The 23,377-nt window shown below is 37.6% G+C and overlaps 1 protein-coding gene across 2 annotated transcripts in view; it reads left to right on the top strand.

The window, feature by feature from the left end:
- Nucleotides 1-23,377, top strand: part of TEX11 (testis expressed 11) — a 256,192-nt gene that overhangs the window by 50,997 nt on the left and 181,818 nt on the right. For both annotated transcript variants that reach the window (XM_020882990.2, XM_020882995.2), the window contains exon 8: nt 6,491-6,571. In XM_020882990.2, the coding sequence (XP_020738649.1) occupies nt 6,491-6,571 (81 nt within the window). The remainder of the gene's footprint in view (nt 1-6,490; nt 6,572-23,377) is intronic.

The raw sequence follows: 23,377 nt of genomic DNA, 5'->3' as shown, positions 1-23,377 counted from the left end.
GATCCCCTGGAGGAGGAAATGGAAACCCACTCTGGTATTCCTGCCTGGAAAAACCCACGGGCAGAGGAATCTGGCCGGCTATGATCCATAGGGTCATAAAGAGTCAGACATGAGTGAAGGAACTTAGCAAACATGCATGCATGCGGTTGAGTTAACTATTTAATCACCTACTTTGTCACTTTACTTTTAATCTTGTATTTTATCTTTTTGCTAAATTCATTTATTCTAGAATTTTTTGGTAAATTTTTTTAATTGTCTATGTAGACTATCAAGTCATCCATAAATAGGGATGATTTTATTCCTTTCAAATCTGTATAACTTTTCTTTTCTAACCTATTGTGCTGGCTGGGACTTTCAATACTATGTTGAATAAGAGTGGTGAGTATGAATGATGTTTTTTTTTGGACATGTTATAATGCACTGTGTTAACCTTTGGTATATCTACATAACTCAATCAACCAATATTTTCCAAATTTCCAGTTCATATTGTTGCAAATTCATGCATGGTTAAAAGATGAACTAAAAGGATAAGATAGGTCCACGAGTTTTAATGTAAAAGTTTATTTATGAAAAGTTCATTTGTATGGTTCCAGAATTCATATTACAACTAAGCTTTCAGAAACTACCACTTACTGAGTTTCGGTGTTGTATCAAAGAAGAATAGCCACAGTTATCTGAAAAGACTGTTTTCCAACTACATAAATGTGTGAGAGTGGATATTCTTCATATACATACTTAAAACAACATCATGATAGGTATAGTGCAGAATCATTATAAAACAATAAAATGGGAAAGACTAGAGATCTCTTCAAGAAAATTGGAGCAATAAAGAGAACATTTCATGCAAGGAAGAGCACGAAAAAGGACTGGAAAAAATTAGCGTTCATTCCAGTCCCAAAGAAGAGTAGTGCCAAAGCATGTCCAACTACTGGACATTGCGCTCATTTTGCGTGCTAGTAAGGTAATGCTCAAAATCCTTCAAGCTAGGCATCAGCAGTATGTGAACTGAGAACTTCTAGATGTAAACTTGGACTTAGAAAAGGCGGAGGAACCAGAGATCAAATTGCCAACATTTGTTGGATCATAGAGAAAATAAGGGAATTCCAGAAAAACATCTGCTTTATTGACTATGCTAAAGCCTTTGACTGTGTGGATCACAACACACTGTGGAAAATTCTTAAAGAGATGGGAATACTGGACTACCTTACCTGTCATCTGAGTTACCTGTATGCGGGTCAAGAAGCAACGATTAGAACCAGACATTAGAACCAGCCTGGTTCAAAATTGGGAAAGGTGTATGTCAAAGCTGTGTATTGTCACCCTGTTTATTTAACTTCAGTGCAGAGTACATCATGTGAAATGCTGGGCTGAATGAATCACAAGCTGGAATCAAGATTGCTGGGGAAAGTATCAATAGCCTCAGATTAGATGGTACCACTCTAGTGGCAGAAAGTGCAGAGGAACTAAAGAGCCTCTCGATGAGAGTGAAGGAGGATAGTGAAAAGCCTGGCTTAAAATTCAACATTCAAAAAAACTAAGATCATGGCATGCAGTCCCATCACTTCGTGGCAAATAGATGGGGAAAATGTAGAAGCAGTGACAGATTTTATTTTCTTGGGCTCCAAAATCACTGTGGATGGTGACTGAAGCCACACTGTTAAAAGACCCCTGTTCCTTGGAAGGAAAACTATGACAAACCTCAGTTCAGTCGCTCAGTCATGTCCGACTCTTTGCGACCCCATGAATTGCAGCACACCAGGCTTCCCTGTCCATCTCAAACTCATGCTCATCGAGTCGGTGATGCCATCCAGCCATCTCATCCTCTGTCGTCCCCTTCTCCTCCTGCCCCCAATCTCTCCCAGCATCAGGGTCTTTTCCAATGAGTCAACTCTTTGCATGAGGTGGCCAAAGTATTGGAGTTTCAGCTTCAGCATCAGTCCTTCCAATGAACACCCAGGACTTATCTCCTTCAGGATGTACTGGTTGGATCTCCTTGCAGTCCAAGGGACTCTCAAGAGTCTTCTCCAACACCATAGTTCAAAAGCATCAATTTTTTGGCACTCAGCTTTCTTCACAGTCCAACTCTCACATCCATACATGACCACTGGAAAAACTACAGCCTTGACCAGATGGACCTTTGTTGGCAAAGTAACGTCTCTGCTTTTTAATATGCTATCTAGGTTGGTCATAACTTTCCTTCCAAGGAGTAAGTGTCTTTTAATTGCATGGCTGCAGTCACCATCTGCAGTGATTTTGGAGCCCCCCAAAATAAAGTCTGACACTGTTTCCACTGTCTCCTCATCTATTTCCCGTGAGGTGATGGGACCAGATGCCATCCATGATCTTAGTTTTCTGAATGTTGAGCTTTAAGCCAACTTTTTCACTCTCCTCTTTCACTTTCATCAAGAGGCTTCTTAGTTCCTCTTCACTTTCTGCCATAAGGGTGGTGTCATCTGCATATCTGAGGTTATTCATATTTCTCCCTGGCAATCTTGATTCCAGCTTGTGCTTCTTGCAGCCCAGTGTTTCTCATGATGTACGCTGCATAGAAGTTAGATAAGCAGGGTGACAATATACAGCCCTTGACGTACTCCTTTTCCTATTTGGAACCAGTCTGTTGTTCCATGTCCGGTTCTAACTGTTGCTTCCTGACCTGCATACAAGTTTCTCAAGAGAGTAGGGATAACCACTAGACCATTCAGATATGACCTAAATCAAATCCCTTATGAATATACAGTAGGAGTTAGAAATAAATTTAAGGGACTAGATCTGATAGAGAGCCTGATGAACTATGGACGGAGGTTTGTGGCATTGTACAGGAGACAGGGATCAAGTCTATCCCCATGGAAAAGATATGCAAAAAGGCAAAATGGTTGTCTGAGGAGGCCTTACAAATAGCTGTGAAGAGAAGAGAGGCAAAAAGCAAAGGAGAAAAGGAAAGATATTCCCATTTGAATGCAGAGTTCCAAAGAATAGCCAGGAGAGATAAGAAAGGCTTCCTCAGCGGTCAGTGCAAAGAAATAGAGGAAAACAGCAGAATGGGAAAGACTAGAGATCTCTTCAAGAAAATTAGAGGGAACATTTCATGAAAAAAATGGGCTCAATAAGGGACAGAAATGGTATGGACCTAACAGAAGCAGAAGATATTAAGAAGAAGTGGAAAGAATGCACAGAAGAACTGTACAAAAAAGATTTCCATGACCCAGATAATTACAATGGTGTGATCACTCACCTAGAGTCAGACATCCTGGAATGTGAAGTCAAGTGGGCCTTAGAAAGCATCACTACGAACAAAGGTAGTGGATGTGATGGAATTCCAGTTGAGCGATTTCAAATCCTGAAAGATGATGCTGTGAAAGTGCTGCACTCAATATGCCAGCAAATTTGGAAAACTCAGCAGTAGCCACAGGACTGGAAAAGGTCCGTTTTCATTCCAATCCCTAAGAAAGGCAATCCCAAAGAATGCTCAGACTACCGCACAATTGCACTCATCTCACACGCTAGTAAAGTAATGCTCAAAATTCTCCAAGCCAGGCTTCAGCAATACGTGAACCGAGAGCTTCCAGATGGTCAAGCTGGTTTTAGAAAAGGCAGAGGAACCAGAGATCAAATTGCCAATATCTGCTGGATGATAGAAAAAGCAAGAGAGTTCCAGAAAAACATCTGTTTCTGCTTTATTTACTATGCCAAAGCCTTCGACTGTGTGGATCACAATGACAAACCTAGACAGTATTAAAAAGCAGACAAGGGTCTGCTTTGTCAACACTTGGCTGACAAAGGTCTGTCTACTCAAAGCTGTGGTTTTCCCAGTAGTTATATATGGATGTGGATGTTGAAGCACAAGCTGGAATCAAGATTGCTGGGAGAACTATCAGTAACCTCAGATATGCATATGAAACCACCCTTATTCAATTCAGTTCAGTTCAGTTGCTCAGTTGTGTCCAACTCTGTGCTATCTCATGACTGCAGCACACCAGGCCTCCCTGTCCATCACCAACTCCAGGAGCTTACTCAAACTCGTGTCCATTGAGTTGGTGATGCTATCCAACCATCTTATCCTCTGTCATCCCCTTCTCCTCCTGCCTTCAATCTTTCCCACCCTCAAGGTCTTTTCAAATGAGTCAACTCTTCACATCAGGTGGCCAAAGTATTGGAGTTTCAGTTTCAGCATAAGTCCTTCCAATGAATATTCAGGACTGATTTCCTTTAGGATGGACTGGTTTGATCTTGCAGTCCAAGGGACTCTCAAGAGTCCTTTCCAACACCATAGTTTAAAACCATCAATTCTTCGGTGCTCAGGTTTCTTTATAGTCCAACTCTCACATCCATACATGACTACTGGAAAAACAATGGCTTTAACAAAACAGACCTTTTTTGGCAAAGTAACGTCTCTGCTGTTTAATATGCTGTCTAGGTTGGTCATAGCTTTTCTTCCAAGGAGCAAGTGTCTTTTAATTTCATGGCTGCAGTCACTGCAGTGATTTTGGAGCCCCCCAAAATAAAGTCTCTCACTGTTTGCATTGTTTTCCCATCTATTTGCCATGAGGTGATGGGCCCAGATGCCATGATCTTAGTTTTCTGAATGGTTTGAACCAGCTTTTTCATTCTCCACTTTACTTTCATCAAGAGGCTCTCTAGTTCTTCTTTGCTTTCTGCCATGAGTGTGGTGTCATCTGCATATCTGAGGTTATTGATATTTCTCCTGGCAATCTTGATTTTAGCTTGTGCTTCCTCCAGCCCAGCATTTCTCATGATGCACTCTGCATATAAGTTAAATAAGCAGGGTGACAATATACAGCCTTGACATACTCCTTCTCCGACTTGGAGCTGGTCTGTTCCATGTCCAGTTCTAATCGTTGCTTCTTGACCTGCATACAGATTTCTCAGGAGGCAGGTCAGGTGGTGTGGTATTTCCATTTATTTAGGAATTTTCCACAGTTTGTTGTGATCCACACAGTCAAAGGCTTTGGCATAGTCAATAAAGCAGAAATAGATGTTTTTCTGGAACTCTCTTGCTTTTTCTATCATCCAGCAGATATTGGCAATTTGATCTCTGGTTCCTCTGCCTTTTCTAAAACCAGCTTGACCATTTGGAAGTTCTCGGTTCACATATTGCTGAAGCCTGGCTTGGAGAATTTTGAGCATTACTTTACTAGCGTGTGAGATGAGTGCAATTGTGCGGTAGTCTGAGCATTCTTTGGGATTGCCTTTCTTAGGGATTGGAATGAAAACAGACCTTTTCCAGTCCTGTGGCCACTGCTGAGTTTTCCAAATACCACCCTTATGGCAGAAAGCAGAAAAGAACTAAAGAGCCTCTTGATCAAGGTGAAAGAGGAGAGGGAATATACTGGGTTAAAACAGCATTCAAAAGGCTAGGATCATGGCGTCCGGTCCCATCACTTCATGTTAGTAGATGGGGAAACAATGGGAACAGTGCAGACTTTTTTTTTCTTGGGCTTCAGAATCACTGTGAATGGTGACTGTATCCATGAAATTAAAAGATACTTGCTCCTTGGAAGAAAAACTATGACAAACCTAGGCAGCATATTAAAAAGCGGAGACATTAGTTTGCCAACAAAGGTCCGTCTAGTCAAGGCTATGGTTTTTCCGGTAGTTACGTATGGATGTGAGAGTTGCTCCATGAAGAAGGCTGAGTGCCGAAGAATTGATGGTTTTGAACTGTGGTGTTGGAGAAGACTCTTGAAAGTCCCCTGGACTGCAAGGAGATCAAACCAGTTAATCCTGAGGGAAATCAGTCTTGAACATCCAGTGGACAGACTAATGCTGAAGCTCCAATATGTTGACCACCTGATGTGAAGAGCTGACTCAAGAAAAGACCTTGAGGGTGGGAAAGATTGAAGGCAGGAGGAGAAGGGGACGACAGGACAAGATGGTTGAATGGCATCACTGACTCATTGGACATGAATATCAGCAAGTTCTGGGAGATGGTGAAGGACAGGGAAGCCTGGTGTGCTGTAGTTCTCGGGGTCGCAGATAGTCAGACATGACCGAGCGACTGAATCACAACAAATATGGATGTGAGAGTTGGATCATAAAGAAGGCTTGTGCATCAAAGAATTGGTTCTTTTGAACTATTGATCATATCAATAGATGCATAGAAAGCCTTTGAGAAAATGCAACACCCATTTATGATTAAAAACTCTTCAGAAAGTAGGCATACCTTAACATAATCAAGGCCATATACAGCAGACCACAGCAAACATCCTAAATGGTGAAAAGCTGAAAGCATTTCCTCTAAAGTCAGGAACAAGTTAAGAGTGCCCACTCTCACCACTATTATTGAACATAATTTTCGTAGTCCTAGCCATAGCAATCAGAGAAGAAAAATAGTAGAAATCCACATTGGAAAAGAAGAAGTAAAGAAATCAAAACCTTTTAACAGCAGTTCACATGTCAGAATTGTCTTTTAGACATATAGCTTTTTATTCATTTTAACCAGTTACTGACATTTTGTTTTTTGCTTTCCCAGGCAGTTGTTCAAGGGGATTTTCAAAGAGCATCTGGTTATATACTACGCTGTAAAGATATGTTGATGAGGCTTCCCCACATGGTAAGTGAAATCTCTGTGTTCATTCTCTATGAGTTTGAAAATACACAATATCACGTTCTAGGAAGACTCATAACTACTTCATGTGATCCTATAGAGTTTATATTTTGTATAAGATTTACTTACTTATCCAAGATTTGCAATATTTTGCTTCTTTTGTTCTTTAATAGAACAGGTGTTCTAAAAAGGGATATAGGTTACTTCTTAACATTTCTTTGCTTTCCCTTTTATTGCCAAAACACTTTGGTAATATTTCCTCCATATGTCATGGTATGTGATGAAAGAAAGAAAAAATGAGTTTATTGCCCTACTGACAAGGTTGATAGCAGCTATTCATATCATTGCCATAGTATTATTCTACATTGGGATTTGGAGGTGTGAGCAGTTTGATAGGATAAATAAAACCTGTTTCTCAGACTGGAGTTCATCAATATTCCAGAGTAGATAATTTTTAATTTTTCCACTTTACTTCCCTTTTCCATTCTTTCTCGCCTATTTCTGGCCTGTGCTTACTTCAGTCTTTACTGTTACAGAGGAGACTGATACTGGTATCAGGATGGTCTCAGGGCTCCATCATGTACCTTTATGTGAAACTGGTCTTACTTTTCTCTCAAATTCTATGTTATAATGTTGAACTTAATTCAGTAACTATTTACATATTGCTAATATTATGTGGAGGTACTCTTCTAGTCTTTAAAAAAATTAAAAACAATTTCACAGTTACAAAACTGTAAATTTTACAAAGAATTTCTATATACTCTTTGCCCTGAGACCTAGTTGAAGTTTTTCACTACTGTTCTTTACACAAAATGGATTCTATCTAGGATTCACTTAAGTCTCTAGTATCTTTCACTGGAAAACCTCCTCACTCTTGCCTTGACTTTCATGACCTTGACAATTTTGAAGGTTCCAGAAGAGCCATTTTGTACAATGTGACTTAATTTATTTTTCAAAAATTAAAAAGAAATTTTATTGAGGTGTATTTGACATATAACACTGTATAAATTTGAGGTATTTCACATGTTGATTTGATGCACTTTAAATTTGCAGTATAGTTACTGGAGTAGTGTTAGCTAACACCTTTATCATGTCACATAAATGTCATTTTTTTTTGGTTGAGAAAAGTCAAGATCCAATTCCTTAGCAATTTAAAAATTTACAGCACAGTATTATTGACTATAATCACTATGTTGTACATTAGATTTCCAGAAATTATCTACTAGCTGCAAGTTTAAACCCTTAAACGATGTCTCCCCAATTCCCTCTCTATAACCAAATTAGGGTTTGTTCAGAGATTAGAGTAGGTTATGAATTTGGGGCCAGAAAATCACAGAAATGATTCTGTTGTGTGACATACAAGATAGATTTATTCTGTTGGTGGTGGTGCTAATTTTGATCTCTTGGTTAAAATGGTGTCTTACAGGTTTCTCCAGTGTAAACTTATGTATTTTTTCCCTTTGTTGTTCCTAAGTGTTTTGTGAGATGATACTCTGAGACTTTGTAAAATCCAGTTTCTCATCCAACTTTCATTATCTGTTGAGATTTCCTGCCTAAATTGGTCCTGTGATGTTGACACCTGGCTCTTTTTCTAATTCTATCCTTCTTTCTATATTTATTAGGTGACATTCTACTATAATTTTTTATTGAGCTAAAATATGTGTAACATAAAATTTGCCATTTTAACAATTTTTAAGCATGCAATTCAGTGGCATTAAGTACATTAACAGTGTTATATAACCATCACCACTCTGTACTGATAGAAACTCTGTACTCATTACACAAATACTGCCTCCCCTGGTAACCTCTAATTTACTTTCTGTCTCTGTGAATTTGCTTGTTCTAGATATTTTATATAAATGGAATCGTATAATATTTATCCTTTTGTGTCTGACTTATTTCATTTAGCATTAATATTTTCAAGGTGCGTATCATGGTATGTATCAGAACTGGAGTGCTTTCTATGGCTGAATAATATTTCATAGATAAACCTTTTGTTTATCTGTTTATCTGTTCAAAAATTTTGTTTATCTGTTCATCAACTGATATATACTAGAGTTGTTTCCACCTTTTGGTTACTGTGAATAATGCTGCAGTGAACATTGGTATACAAATATCTGAATCACTGCTTTTAGTTGTTTTAATCTAAGACTTGAATGGTTGGTAATATGGTAATTTTATGTTTAACTTTTCGATGAACCACCAAACTCTTTTTTTCATAGTGGCTGTACCATTTTACATTCCCACCAACAGTTGAATTTGGGTTCCAGTTTCTCCACACCCTCAGCAACACTTGTTATTTTCTGGGCTGTTATTTTTTTTTTTTCATTTTATTTCTTTATTTATGTATTTTTGGCTGCACTGGGTCTTGGTTGCTTTTGTACAGGCTTTCTCTAGTTGCGGAGAGTGAAATCTAATCTTCTTTGTGTTGCACAAACTTCTCACGGTAGTGGCTTCTCTTGTTGCAGAGCATAGGCTCTAGGCACACAGGTTTTAGTAGTTTCAGCATGAAGGCTCAGTAGTTATGGCTCATGGGTTCAAGAGCATGGGCTCAGTTGTTGTGGCACACAGGCTTAGCTTCTCTGAGGCATGTGAGATCTTCCCACAGGAGTCAAATCCATATCCCCTGCATTGGCAGGAAGATTCTTATCCATGGTGCCACCAGGGAAGTCTCTAAGTAGACATTTCTAAAATATAATTATTCTCAAAGAGTTTGCTCACAAGCTCTTCTCTCATTTACATTTACCTTAAAGTTTCATCATATCAAGTTATTTTCCTTGCAACAGATACATTGTCTGGTTGTTGTTTAGCCACTGTGTTGTGTCTCACTCTTTTGAGACCCTATGAACTGTAGCCCACCAGGTTCCTCTATCCATGGGATTGCCCAGGCAAGAATACTGGAGTGGGTTGCCATTTCCTTCTCCAATTTTCTGGGCTTTTAAAAAAATTACTATTAAAGCCATCTTAGTAGGTGTGAAGTGGTTTCTCATTGTGCCTTTGGCTTGCATTTCCCTACTAACTAATGACACGAAGCATCTTTTCATGTGCTTACCAATTATTTTTATAGCTTCCTTGGGACATATGTATTAAAGTCCTTTGATCTTTTAAAATGGGGATTTTTTAAGATTACAACTATATTAATATATTTTAAATGTTATAAATAGTGTTACAAATTGCTGAACATTAAAATATTTAGCATTTCTACTGGTGCCAGTTTTTACAAAATGCTATAAACTAAACTGTGTTCCTTCTTGCCCCAAATCCATCTGCTCAAGCCTTAACTCTCAATGTGTATGGTGTTAGGGTTTTGGGCAGGTAATTAAGCTTAGATGAAGTAGGGCCTTCATGGTGGAGTTAGTAGCCTTATAAGAAGGGCACCAGAGAACTTACTTTTCTCACATCCTTTACCGTATCATGCAAGAAGGCAGCTCTGGGAGGAGAGCCTTCACCATAGAAAAGTGATGGTTAAACTTTAATTTTGGATTTTCTAACCTTCAGAACTGTACGAAATTCTTTACTGCTGTTTATTTGTTTTTTTTTTTATTTTTATTTTTTCTTTATTTTTTTTTCCCATTTATTTTTATTCATTGGAGGCTTAATTACTTTACAGTATTGTAGTGGTTTTTGACATAAATTGACATGAATCAGCCATGGATTTACATGTATTCCCTATCCCGATCCCCCCTCCCACTATTTACTACTGTTTAAATAAAAATAAAGTTGGGCTGTTTTTCCTGCAGTGAAGTATCACCTCACTCTGGTCAGAATGACCATCATTGAAAAGTCTACAAATAATAAATGCTGGAGAGGATGTGGAGAAAAAGGAACCCTCCTACCATGTTGGTGGGAATGTAAATTGATGCAGCTACTATGGAGAACAGTATGGAGGTTGCTTAAAAAACTAGGAATAAAACTACCATGTGACCAAACAATCCCACTACTGGGCATATACTCTGAGGAAACCTTGATAGAAAAAGATATATGCACTCAAGTGTTCATTGTAACACTATTTATAAATAGCCATGACATGGAAACAACGTAAGTGTCCATCGACAAATGAATGGATAATGATGTGGTGTGTATACACAATGGAATATTACTCAGCCATAAGAAATAATGAAATAATGCTGTTTGCAGTAACATGGATGGACCTAGAGACTAACATGCTAAGTGAAGTAAGCCAGACAAAGACATACATCGTATGATATTGCTTATATGTGAAATCTGAAAAAGATACTAATGAGCTTATTTAAGACAGAAACAGGCTTAGAGACAGAAAACAAACTTATGGTTACCAGAAGGAAAAGGCCGGGAGGGATAAATTAGGTGGTTGGGATTAACATGCATCTACTACTGTTTATATAAAATAGATAACCAACAAGGACCTACTGTATAGCACAGAAAACTATATTCCATACACTGCAATAACCTATAAGGGAAAATATTGTCTGGAAAAACAAAAAAGAAAATAATGTCTGTGTGTACACACACAACTATCTCATCCTCTGTCGCCCCCTACTCTTCCTGCCTTCTGTCTTTCCCAGCATCAGGGTTTTTTCCAGTGAGTCAGCTCTTTGCAGCAGGTGGCCAAAGTATTGGAGCTTCAGCTTCAGCAGGTCCTTCCAATGAATATTCAGGGTTGATTTCCTTTAGGATTGACTGGTTTGATCTCTTTCCTGTCTAAGGGACTCTCAAGAGTCTTCTGCAACACCACAGTTCAAAAGCACAATTCTTTGGCGTTCATCCTTCTTTGGGGCTTCCCTGATAGCTCAGTTGGTAAAGAATCTGCCTGCAATGCAAGAGATCCCAGTTTGATTCCTGGGTTGGGAAGATTTGCTGGAGAAGGGATAGGCTACCCACTCTAGTATTCTTGAGCTCCCCTTGTGGCTCATCTGGTAAAGAATCTGCCTGCAATGTGGGAGACCTGGGTTTGTTCCCTGGATAGGGAAGATTGCCTGGAGAAGGGGAAGGCTACCCACTCCAGTGTTCTGGCCTAAGAATGAAAGAGTTGAACATGACTGAGTCACTTTCACATTCACTTTCAGCCTTCTTTATGGTTCAACTCTTATATCCATACATGGCTGCTGTAAAAACCATAGCTTTGATTTGTGGACCTTTGTTGGCAAAGTGATGTCTCTGCTTTTTAATATGCTGTCTAGGTTTGTCATAGCTTTTTTCCCAAGGAGGAAGCATCTTTTAATTTCATGGCTGCAGTCACTGTCTGCAGTGATTTTGGAGCCCAGGAAAATAAAATATGCTGCTGTTTCCATTGTTTCCTCACTGATTTGCCGTGAAGTAATGGGACTGGATGCAGTGATCTTACTTTTTTGAATGTTGAGTTTTCAGCCAACTTTTTTGCTCTCTTCTTTCACCTGCATCAAGAGACTCTTTAGTTCCTCTTTGCTTTCTGCCTTTAGAGTGGTATCATCTGCATATCTGAGGTTGTTGGCATTTCTCTCAGCAATCTTGATTCCAGCTTTAGCTTCATCCAGCCCAGCATTTCCCACGATGTACTCTGCATATAAGTTAAATAAGCAGGGTGACAATATACAGCCATGACATACTCCTATTCCAATTTTGAACCAGTCGGTTTTTCCATGTCCAGTTATAGCTGTTGCTTCTGGTCCTGCATACAGGTTTCGCAGGAGGCAGATAAGGTGGTCTGGTATTCCCATCTCTTAAAGAATTTTCCACAGTTTGTTGTGATCCACACAGTCAAATGCTTTTGTGTAGTCAATGAAGCAGAAGTAGATGTTTTTTTCTGGAATACCCTTGCTGTCTCTATGATCCAATGGATGTTTGCAATTTGATCTCTGGTTCCTCTGCCTTTTCTAAATCCAATTTGTACATCCAGAAGTTCTTGCTTCATGTACTGCTGAAGCCTATCTTGAAGGCTTTTGAGCATTACCTTGCCAGCATGTGAAATGAGTATAATTGTATGGGTTGTACAGTGGTTTGAATGTTCTTTGGCATTGCCTTTCTTTGGGATTGAAATAAAAATTGACCTTTTCCAGTCCTGTGGCCCTGCTCAGTTTTCCAAATTTGCTGGCATATTGAGTGGAGAACTTTACAGCATCATCTTTTAAGATTTTTAAATAGCTTAGCTGGAATTCCATCACCTCCACTAGCTTTGCTTGTAGGAATGCTTCCTAAGGCCCACCTGACTTCACACCCCAGGATGTCTGGCTCTAGGTGAGTGACCACACCATCATAGTTATCTGAGACATTAAGACTTTCTTGTACAGTTCTTCTGTGTATTCTTGCAACCTGTTATTAATCTCTTCTGCTCCTGTTAGGTCCTTGCACATTTTGTTTTGCCCGTCTTTGCATGTGTGTTCCCTTGGTATCTCTAATATTCATGAGGAGATCATTACACTTTATTTTGATTGTTAACTTAGGAAGACTTTCTTATCTCTCCTTGCTATTCTTTGGAATGGAACTCTGCATTCAGTTGGGTATATCTTTCCCTTTCTCCCTTGCCTTTTGCTTTTTTTCATTCCTCAGCTATTTGTAAGGCCGCCTCACACAACCATTTTGCCTTCTTTCATTTCTTTTCCTTTGGTATGGTTCTGGTCACTACCTCCTGTACATTGAACCTCCATCCATAGTTCTTCAGGTACTCTATCAGTTCTAATCCCTTGAATCTATTCATCGTCTCCACTGTACAATCCTAAGAGATTTGATTTAGGTCATACCTCAATGGCCTAGTGATTTTCCCTACTTTCTACAATTTAAGTCTGAATTTTACAATAAGGAGCTGATGATCTGAGCCATAGTCAGCTCCAGGTCTTGTTTTTACTGACTATGTAGAGCTTCTCCAACTTTGACTGCAAGGAATATAATCACTCTGAGTTCAGTATTCACCATCTGGTATACTTCAATTTAAAAAATGGGTTGTTTTTCTTTTGGTTGTTTAGTTGTAAAGTTTATTTTTGTTATCTAAATTTTAAACCCTTATATGACTTGCAAATAGTTTTACACATTCTATGAGTTGTCTTTTCACTGTTTTTGATACTGTCCTTTGATGCTCAAAAGTTTTTCATTTTGATGAAGTCCAATTTATTGCTTTCGTTTGTTTCCTATGCTTTGGGGGTCATACTTAAAAACTGTGACAAATTCAAGGTCATGAAAACGTTCTCCTATGTTTTTCTCTGAGAGTTTTGTAGCTTTAGCTCTTAAATTCAGGTGTTTAATTCATTTTTCAAAAAAAAAACGATATTTGACTGCACCGAGTCTTAGTTGCAGCACTTGGGATCTTTGTTGTGGCAAGGTGGCACTAGTGGTAAAGAATTTACCTGCCAATGCGGAGGATGCAAGAGATGCTGTTTAATCCCTGGGTTGGGAAGATCCTCTGGAGAAGGAAATGGCAACCTGCTGCAGTAGTCTTACTTGGAAAATTCCATGGACAGAGGAACCTGGAATGCTGCAGTCCGTGAAGTCGCAAAGAGACATGTCTGAGCGACTAAGCACTCACACACGGGATCTTTAGTTTTGGCATGCTGGCTCTTAGTTTTAACATGTGGAATCTAGTTCCATGATCAGCGATTGAACCTGGGCCCCTGCATTGGGAGTGCAGAGTCTTAACCAGTTGACCACCAGGGGAGTCCCTATTTTGAGTTAATTTTGTGTAATGGTATAAGATAAGGGTCCTACTTTGTTATTTGACATGTGGATATCCAGTTATGCTCATACAGTTTGTTGAAGAGAATATTCTTTCCCATTGAATGGTCTTGACATCCTTGTCAAAAAGCAGTTGACTGTCATTGTCAGATTATTTCTGTGCTTTCTATTGTATTCTGTTGGTCTATATGTCTTTCTGTATGCCAGTACCACACTGTTTTATTACAGCTTTGTTTTAACTATACATTTGAAATAGAAAGTGTGAGACTTTCAACTTTGCTCTTCTTTTCCAAAACTACCTTGGCTCTTCTGGGCCCCTTGAAAATTTATGTGAATTTTAGGGTAGATTTTAAAAATTTCTTCATAAAGAGCCATTGGGATTTTGATAGGTGTTACACTGAATCTATATATCTGTTCAGGTAGTGTCATTTTAACAGTTTTTCAGCCCATCAACGTGGGATGCCATTCCATTTATTTAGGTCCTTAATTTCTTTCAACAATGTTTTCTAGTTTTCAGTGTGTAAGTGTACATCTCCTTGGTTAAGTTTGTTCCTGAATATTTTATTCTTTTTGATGATTTTGTAAATAGAATTTTTTCCTTAATTTTCTTAATTGATTGCTCATTTCTGGTATATAGAAATATAACTGAGTTTTTTGTGTTGATTTTATAACCTGCAATTTTGCTGAATTCATTACCTATACATTTTTAAAAGGTTCTTTAAGAATATATACATTTTTTATCTTGTCACATGTGAATAAAGATAGTTTTACTTCTTTCTTTCCAGTATGGATGTATTTTGTTTCTTTTTCTTGTTGATTGCTCTGATTAAAAGTTCTAGTACTATGCGGAATGGAAGTGGTGAAAGTTGGCATCATATCCTGTTCTTGAATTTAGAAGAAAAGATTTCTGTCTTTTACCATTGAGTATATTAGCTTTCATCATGTTGAAGAAGTTACTTTCTATTCCAAGTTTCAGTATTTTTATTGTGGGAGGTTGCTGGACTCGGTGAAATGTTTTTTTTTAAATCAGCTGAAATTTTCATGTGTTTTTTTCTATGATTTTTGATACATCATATTGTTCTCTTTTTTGAGAGAAGATTGCACTCATCATGCAGCTTTATTGCTTAATACTTTAGCATATAGGGCTTCCTAGGTGCCTGACTGGCAAAGAATCCACCTGCAGTACAGGAGATGCAGGATTCCTGGGTTTGATCCTTGGGTCAGGAAGATCCCCTGGAGGAGGAAATGGCAACCAACTCCAAGCCTGGATGGCTACAGTTCATGGAGTCGCAAAGAGCTGAACATGACTTAGTGACTGAGCGCATATGCACACTTTGGTGTCTATTTCTTAAGAATAGAGTAGTCTCTCCTTTATAAACAGTACAGTGATCAAATTTAAGAAATTTAACATTCATAAGTTCTTTTTTTTTTTTTCCATTTATTTTTATTAGTTGGAGGCTAATTACTTTACATCATTACAGTAGTTTTTGTTATACATTGAAATGAATTAGCCATGGATTTACATGTATTCCCCATCCCAGTTTATACATCATAAGTTCTTTAATGTACAATCCATATTCTAATACTTGTAATTGTACTTTATTATTTCAAAATTATTATTATTATTTTGACTGCATGCATGTGGGATCTTAGTTCCCTGACCATGATTTGAACCTGTGCCCACTGCATTTGAAGCATGCTGTCTTAACTAGTGGACCACCAAGGACGTCTTAATTGTACTTCATACATATGCTTTTCCTCTCTAGGCCAGGATCCAGTTCAGGATTATGCTTTGCATTTGGTTGTTCTGTCTCTTTAGTATCCTTAGTAATCTGTCTTTATCTTTTATGAAATTGGCATTTTAAAGAAAGCTTTATTGAGGTAGGGGTATATATCTCACATTAATATTGTACAGTTTGATGAGTTTTGGCATATGTATACACTAATCAAACCATTATCAGAGTCAAGATTATGAGCCGTTCCATAAACTTCAAAAGTTTCCCTTTGTCCCTCTCTGTCCCTCCCCCTGCCACCTCCATCATACCCAGGCACCACTGATTAGTTTTCTGTCTTTATATATAAATTTGTCTGCATTTTCTGGAATTTTTATATAAATGGAATCATACAGTATATACTTTTGTATATACATTTGGCTTCTTTCACTCAGTGTTATGATTTTGAGATTCATTAACGTATTTTTTTTATATCAGTAGTTTGCTGTTTTTTATTCTTTTTTATCAATAGTTTTATCTTTTACTATAAAATTCCATTATATTGATATACCACCATTTGTTTATCTAGTTACTTGTTTTTGGATATTCAGATTATTTCCAGTTTTTAGCTATTTTTAAATCTAATACAAATAGAACTGTTTTAAATACTCATGTACAAATTTTTGTGTGGACGTATGTTTTTGATTTCCCTTTAGTACTCTAGGAGTGGAATGGCTGAGTCATGTTAGATATATGTTTAATATTTTAAAAAATGAGTACAGTATTTTCCAAAGAAGTTGAGCCATTTATGCTCCCACCAGCAGCATATTAGAGTGCCAGTTGTTTAATATCCCTACGAATGCTTGATATGGTCAGTCCTTTTAATTTTAGCTGTTGGTATATAGTGGTATTGTTTTTCTATTTGCTTTTATGATTATTCCTTTGTCTTCAATTTTCAGCAGTTTGCTTATGATATGTCTGAGCATGGTTTTTTTGTATTTACCTGTAAGAGATTTGCTGAGCTTCATTTTTTTAAACCACTTTATTGAGGTGCAGTTGACAAATCAGAAACTGTGCATAGTTAATGTACTCAGTTTGACAAGTATAGAGATAAGAATACATTGGAGAATTCATTACTACCAATCTGTGCTACAAACATATTAATTACCTCCAAAAGCTTCTTAACACCCTCTTTACTATTTTTATAAGAACATTAAATATAAGATCTGCTCTTTTAAAAATTTTATGTATACAATAAAGTATTGTCAACTATTTAACAACAGAAAAGATTAATAGAAGAGATGAAGAGGAGGTGTAGCTGAAAAAAGAAGTGAAAGGCAAAGGAAAATGGGAAAGATATACCCAACTGAATGCAGAGTTCGAAAGAATAGCAAGGAGAGATAAGAAAGCCTTCTTAAGTGAGCAATGCAAAGAAAGAGGAAAACAATAGAATGAGTAAGGCCAGAGATCTCTTCTTGAAGAAGTCCATCTTGCTAAAGCCATAAAATTAGATTTTTTTTTTCCTCTCTCAGAAGCCTTGGTTCCTTTTGGTGGAAAATGTTATTTAGAAGCCAAAATCTGGGCACTAGGTGTGCTTGTTGTTTTGGGTGTCACTGCTTTCAGATCCTCTCAGTGAACAGAGCATATATGTGTGTGTGTGTATATATATATGTATAAGCAAATGTTTAAGTATATATATATATATATATATCACACATGCATATATATGCTCTGTTATATATGCTGTGTATATGTATGTATATATATATTTAAACATTTGCTTATATACATATATTTATATATAATACATACATATGTACTATGTATATATGTACACACATTTCCACCCATATTTATCTATATCATTTGTCTATCTAATCTACTGAAAACCATGATACCTTCAATTCCAGTCCAGCACCAAAGTATTCCTGTTAGTATTCTTCCTTTTGGTATTTGTAATTCTCTTCTCCAGTAATGAGGAACCTGGCTTCTTGATATATTTGCTGATTTAATCAGCCCGCCTGTAATACATTAACAAATCTCCCATCCCTTCTGCCACCCTCTCTACTGTGAGGGTGCCCTTCTCTCCCTCTTCATGTTCTGACTCTTTATTCTGGGTACACATCCTCCTCACCCTGCTCCAACACCCTGTGCTTGGCCATTGCTCCACGTGGATTCTCTGTTACTGGACTCTAACTCTCTATGCTTGTATCCTGGGTAAATAAAATACATTCTTATTCTTATACTGGTAGACTCTTATCAAGGTAGCCACTCAGTCCCCAGTGTCTCTGTCCCTCTGGAAAAGTATAGAATGATAAAAATAAATTCTTAAATCCCTGTTAAGTCAAGTGATTATGTTACAGATAAGAGAAAGGACACAAAAACTGGGTACTTGGCATGGCTGACTTGGTATTAAGATGTCTATAGTACTTAGAAGAGGATTTTATCCAGTTCTAAAAAAATAAAAAAATACCTACTCTAAAGCAAGTAAAACTTAATTAGCTTCCATTTTAAATGCATATGATGGGGAATACATGTAAATCCATGGCTGATTCATGTCAATGTATGACAAAAACCACTACAATATTGTAAAGTAATTAGCCTCCAACTAATAAAAATAAATGAAAAAAAAAATGCATACCATACAACACTTCTTGGAGCTTGATGGAAGTGTTGCAAAATTAAATAACAAAATGGTTAGAAATAATTGGTTTGGTGTCTAGCTTCTATAGATACATAGTGAAAAAAATCAACTAGATTAATTGGGGCATAGTGATATGTTTTTTAACTGAACATCTTTTTTGAGAGAAAATTCTACCAATCTAAGCATTATTTAAAAGTTTGCGTATACTTACCTACCTTGGTAAGTAGAACACAAAGACACTTTCTTTGATATTTGGGACTCTTGCAGATCAGTGTAGAATATTATAGAAGGAGCTACTTACTAGTGTGGCCACTTGTAAGATACTTCACTGCTCTAAAATCAGTGTCCTCATCTGTAAAATGAATGTATAACAACAAATTTGCGAGTGTCCCTTCAGTGCAAAAATTGCTACTTCTTGATTTAGAGAAGCCCTAGGCCAGATCTCAGAATGTGTCTATTATGCATTTTTTAAAAAACCTTAACTATTTTCAAAATTTTAACTTATTTATTTTTGGCTGTGCTGAGACTTAGTTGCTGTGTGGGCTTTTCTCTAGTTGCAGTGAGTGAGGGCCACTCTCTAGTTGCGGTGCGTGGACTTCTCATTGTGGTGGCTTTTTTTGTTGTGGACCACAGGCTCTAAGGCACTCAGGTTTCAATAGTTGTGGCACATGGGCTCAGTAGTTGCAGCTCCCAGGCTCTAGAGCACAGGCTCAGTAATTGTGGTATATGGGCTTAGTTGCTCCCACATGGCTGGCATGTGGGATCTTCCTGAATCAGGGATCAAACCTGTGTCTCCTGCACTGGCAGGCAGATTCTTTACCACTAGCCACCAAGAAAGCCCTCTGTGCATTTTTAACAGCAAAAATCTCTGTTACCACAGGTTTACTCATTTCTTTAACTATTTCTCCTTAAAATTTGAAACTTTAATCAAAATTTTATTTTCATTATTTGATTCATATGTTTGACTTGCTTTTATCTTTCATTTCTTTCTTTTTTCTTTTTTTTTAACTTTTATTAATTGTATTATATTTTATTTAACTCTATATCTAAAATATTGTCATTTCAACATGTTATCAGCAGAAAAAAATGGAAGAGTTTACATACTTTATTAAGTCTTTGAAAATTAGTGTGTATTTTATTTATTTATTTATTATTATTTTTTTTCCATTTATTTTTATTAGTTGGAGGCTAATTACTTTACATCATTACAGTAGTTTTTGTCATACATTGTTTCAGACTTGCTCTAGAATTTATTTTCAATGGCCAGTGGGCCTCTGGAATCCTTCGAAGTGATTAATTCAAGATTCAGCTAGATTTCATTGCTTCTCTGTAGGTGTGCAGTGTTTCTAAATGAAGTCCAGATTGCCTGAACTTTATTACCGTGATTTTATTCTCTTTTGCTTAATTAACCTTACCATTTTACAGCCAAATATTTGAAGCATATGTGTAAGATTTTGTAGATCTCTCCTTCTGAGGTAAAATCTAATAGTACACAAAGGAATTACTTCTCTGAAAGTAGAATTCTGCTTGTAATGGCTAGTGGAACATAATTGCTTTCTCTGACTCTTGTGTATCAGAGTTCCTAAGAACAGCAAGGAGAGAAAAGATAGACTTCTTAAATGAAAAATGCAAAGAAATAAAGGAAAACAATAGAATTGGAAAGATTAGAGATCTACTCAAGAAAACTGGAGATAACAAGGAAACATTTCTATGAAGATAAATGCAATAAAGGACAGGAACAGCAGGGACCTAACAGAAGCAGAAGAGATTAAAAATAGGTAGCAAGAATACACAGAAGAACTGTACAAAAAAGGTTTTTTTCAGTTGTGTCTGACTCTTTGCAACCACATGGACTGCAGCACGCCAGGCCTCCCGGTCCATCACCAACTCCCACAGCTTACTCAAACTCATGTCCATTGAGTTGGTGATTCCATTCAACCATCTCATCCTCTGTCGTCCCCTTGTCCTCCTGCTTTCAATCTTTCCCAGCATCAGGGTCTTTTCAAATGAGTCAGCTCTTTGCATCAGGTGGCCATAGTATTGGAGTTTCAGCTTCAACATCAGTCCTTCCAATGAATATTTAGGACTGATTTCCTTTATGGAAATAAAGGAAAATAAAGGAAAAAAAACCTGATGGAATGGTTGGATCTCCTTGCAGTCCAAGGGATTCTCAAGAGTCTTCTCCAACACCACAGTTCAAAAGCATCAATTCTTCAGCACTCAGCTTTCTTTGTAGTCCAACTCTCACATCCGTACATGACTACTCAAAAAACCATAGCCTTGACTAGATGGACCTTTGTTGGCAAAGTAATGTCTCTGCCTTTTAATATGCTGTCTGGGTTGGTCATAGTTTTTCTTCCAAGGAGTAAGCGTCTTTTAATTTCATGGCTGCAATCACCATCCGCAGTGATTTTGGACCCCCCCCCCCCCAAAATGAAGTCTGCCACTGTTTCCCCATCTATTTGTCATGAAGTGATGGGACTGGATGCCATGATCTTCGTTTTCTGAAGTTGAGCTTTAAGCCAACTTTTTCACTCTCCTCTTCCACTTTCATCAAGAGGCTCTCTAGTTCTTTGCTTTCTGCCACGAGTGTGGTGTCATCTGCATATGTGAGGTTATTGATATTTCTCCTGGCAATCTTGATTCCATCTTGTGCTTCCTCCAGTCCAGTGTTTCTCATGATGTACTCTGCATATAAGTTAAATAAGCAGGGTGACAATATCCAGCCTTGATGTACTCCTTTTCCGATTTGGAACCAGTCTGTTGTTCCATGTCCAGTTCTAACTGTTGCTTCCTGACCTGCATACAGGTTTCTCAAGAGGCAGGTCAGGTGGTCTGGTATTCCCATCTCTTTCAGAATTTTCTACAGTTTATTGTGATCCACACAATCAAAGGCTTTGGCATAGTCAATAAAGCAGAAATAGATGTTTTTCTGGAACTTCTCTTGCTTTTTTGATGATGCAGCAGATATTGGCAATTTGATCTCTGCTTCCTCTGCCTTTTCTAAAACCAACTTGAACATCTGGAAGTTCACGGTTCACATATTGCTGAAGCCTGGCTTGAAGAATCTTGAGCATTACTTTGCTAGCATGTGAGATGAGTGCAATTGTGCAGTAGTTTGAGCATTCTTTGGCATTGCCTTTCTTAGGGATTGGAATGAAAACTGACCCTTTCCAGTCCTGTGGCCACTGCTGAGTTTTCCAAATTTGCTGGCATATTGAGTGCAGCACTTTCACAGCATCATCTTTCAGGATTTGAAATAGCTCAACTGGAATTCCATCACCTCCACTAGCTTTGTTAGTAGCGATGCATTCCAAGGCCCACTTGACTTTGCATTCCAGGATGTCTGGCTCTAGGTGAGTGATCACACGATTGTGTTTTTCTGGGTCATGAAGATCCTTTTAGTATTGTTCTTCTGTGTATTCTTGTCACCTCTTCTTAATATCTTCTGCTTCTGTTAGGTCTATACCATTTCTTTTCTTTATTGAGCCCATCTTTGCATGAAATGTTCCCTTGGTATCTCTAATTTTCTTGAAGTTACCTCTAGTCTTTCCCATTCTATTGTTTTCTTCTATTTCTTTGCATTGATCACTGAGGAAGACTTTCTTAACTCTCCTTCCTATTCTTTGGAATTCTGCATTCAAAGGGGTGTATCTTTCGTTTTCTCCTTTGCCTGTCGCTTCTCTTCATTTCACAGCTATTTGTAAGGCCTCCACAGACAGCCATTTTGCTTTTTTGCATTTCTTTTCATTGGTGATGGTCTTGATTTCTTTCTCCTGTACAATGTCATGAACCTCCGTCCATAGTTCATCGTGACACTGTACTGGAGACAGGGAGCAAGACCATCCCCTGTGCTATACAGTACCGTATTGCTTTGTTTACTGTAGCTTTTTTTTTTTTTTACCATACATGTGATATATGGATATTTGAGATTTCCAATTTTGTTTTTCTTTCTCAAGATTATTTTAGGTGTTCAAGGTTCCTTACAATTTCATCTTAATTAGAGTGTTGGCTTTTCTACTTATAGAAAAAAAAAGCGGTTGGGATTTGGTAAGGATTCCATTGAATCTGTTGGTTACTTTGGGGAGTATTGCCATGTCAACAATGTTAATTTTTCCATTCCATGAACATGGGATGTCCTCATATTTATGTATGTCTTCTTTAGTTTCTTTCAGCAGTATTTTATAGTTTTCAGTCTTGTAGCTTCTTGATTAAATTTATTCCCAAGTATTTTATTTTTTTTGATGGTGTTTAAGTGGAATTATGTTCAATTTTCTTTTCAGGTAGTTCATTACTAACATATAGAAATATAACTGATTTTCATATGTTGATTTTATTTCATGCAACTTTGTTAAATTCATTTATTAGTTCTAGTAAGAATGTGTGTGTTTGTGTGTGTGTGTGTTTGTGTGTTTTCCTTAACGATTTTCTATACTTGAGATCAGGTCACATGTGAATACATGGTTTCCAGGTGGCACAGTGGTAAAGAATCCACCTGCCAATGCAGGAGATAGAGATGCAGGCTTGGTCCCTCAGTCAGGAAAATCCCCTGGAGTAGGGAATGGCAACTCACTCCAGTATTCTTGCCTGGAAAATCCCATGGAGAGAGGAGCCTGGCGAGCTACAGTCCTTGGGGTCACAAAAAGTCAGACAGGACTGAGCACACACACATATGAATAGAAATAATTTTACTTCTTCCTTTCCACATATGCCTCTTATTTGTTTTCCTTTTGTAATTCTTCCAGTTGGAACTTACAGTACAATGTTGAATGAAATGGTGAAGACAGGCATTTTTGTCTTGTTCTTGACCTTAGGGGGAAAATTTTCAGTTTTTTA

Source organism: Odocoileus virginianus, chromosome X (assembly GCF_023699985.2).
Source record: "Odocoileus virginianus isolate 20LAN1187 ecotype Illinois chromosome X, Ovbor_1.2, whole genome shotgun sequence".
NCBI lineage: Eukaryota > Metazoa > Chordata > Mammalia > Artiodactyla > Cervidae > Odocoileus > Odocoileus virginianus.
The sequence above is the reverse complement of the archived record's forward strand: the minus strand, read 5'-3'. Positions and strand labels throughout refer to the sequence as shown.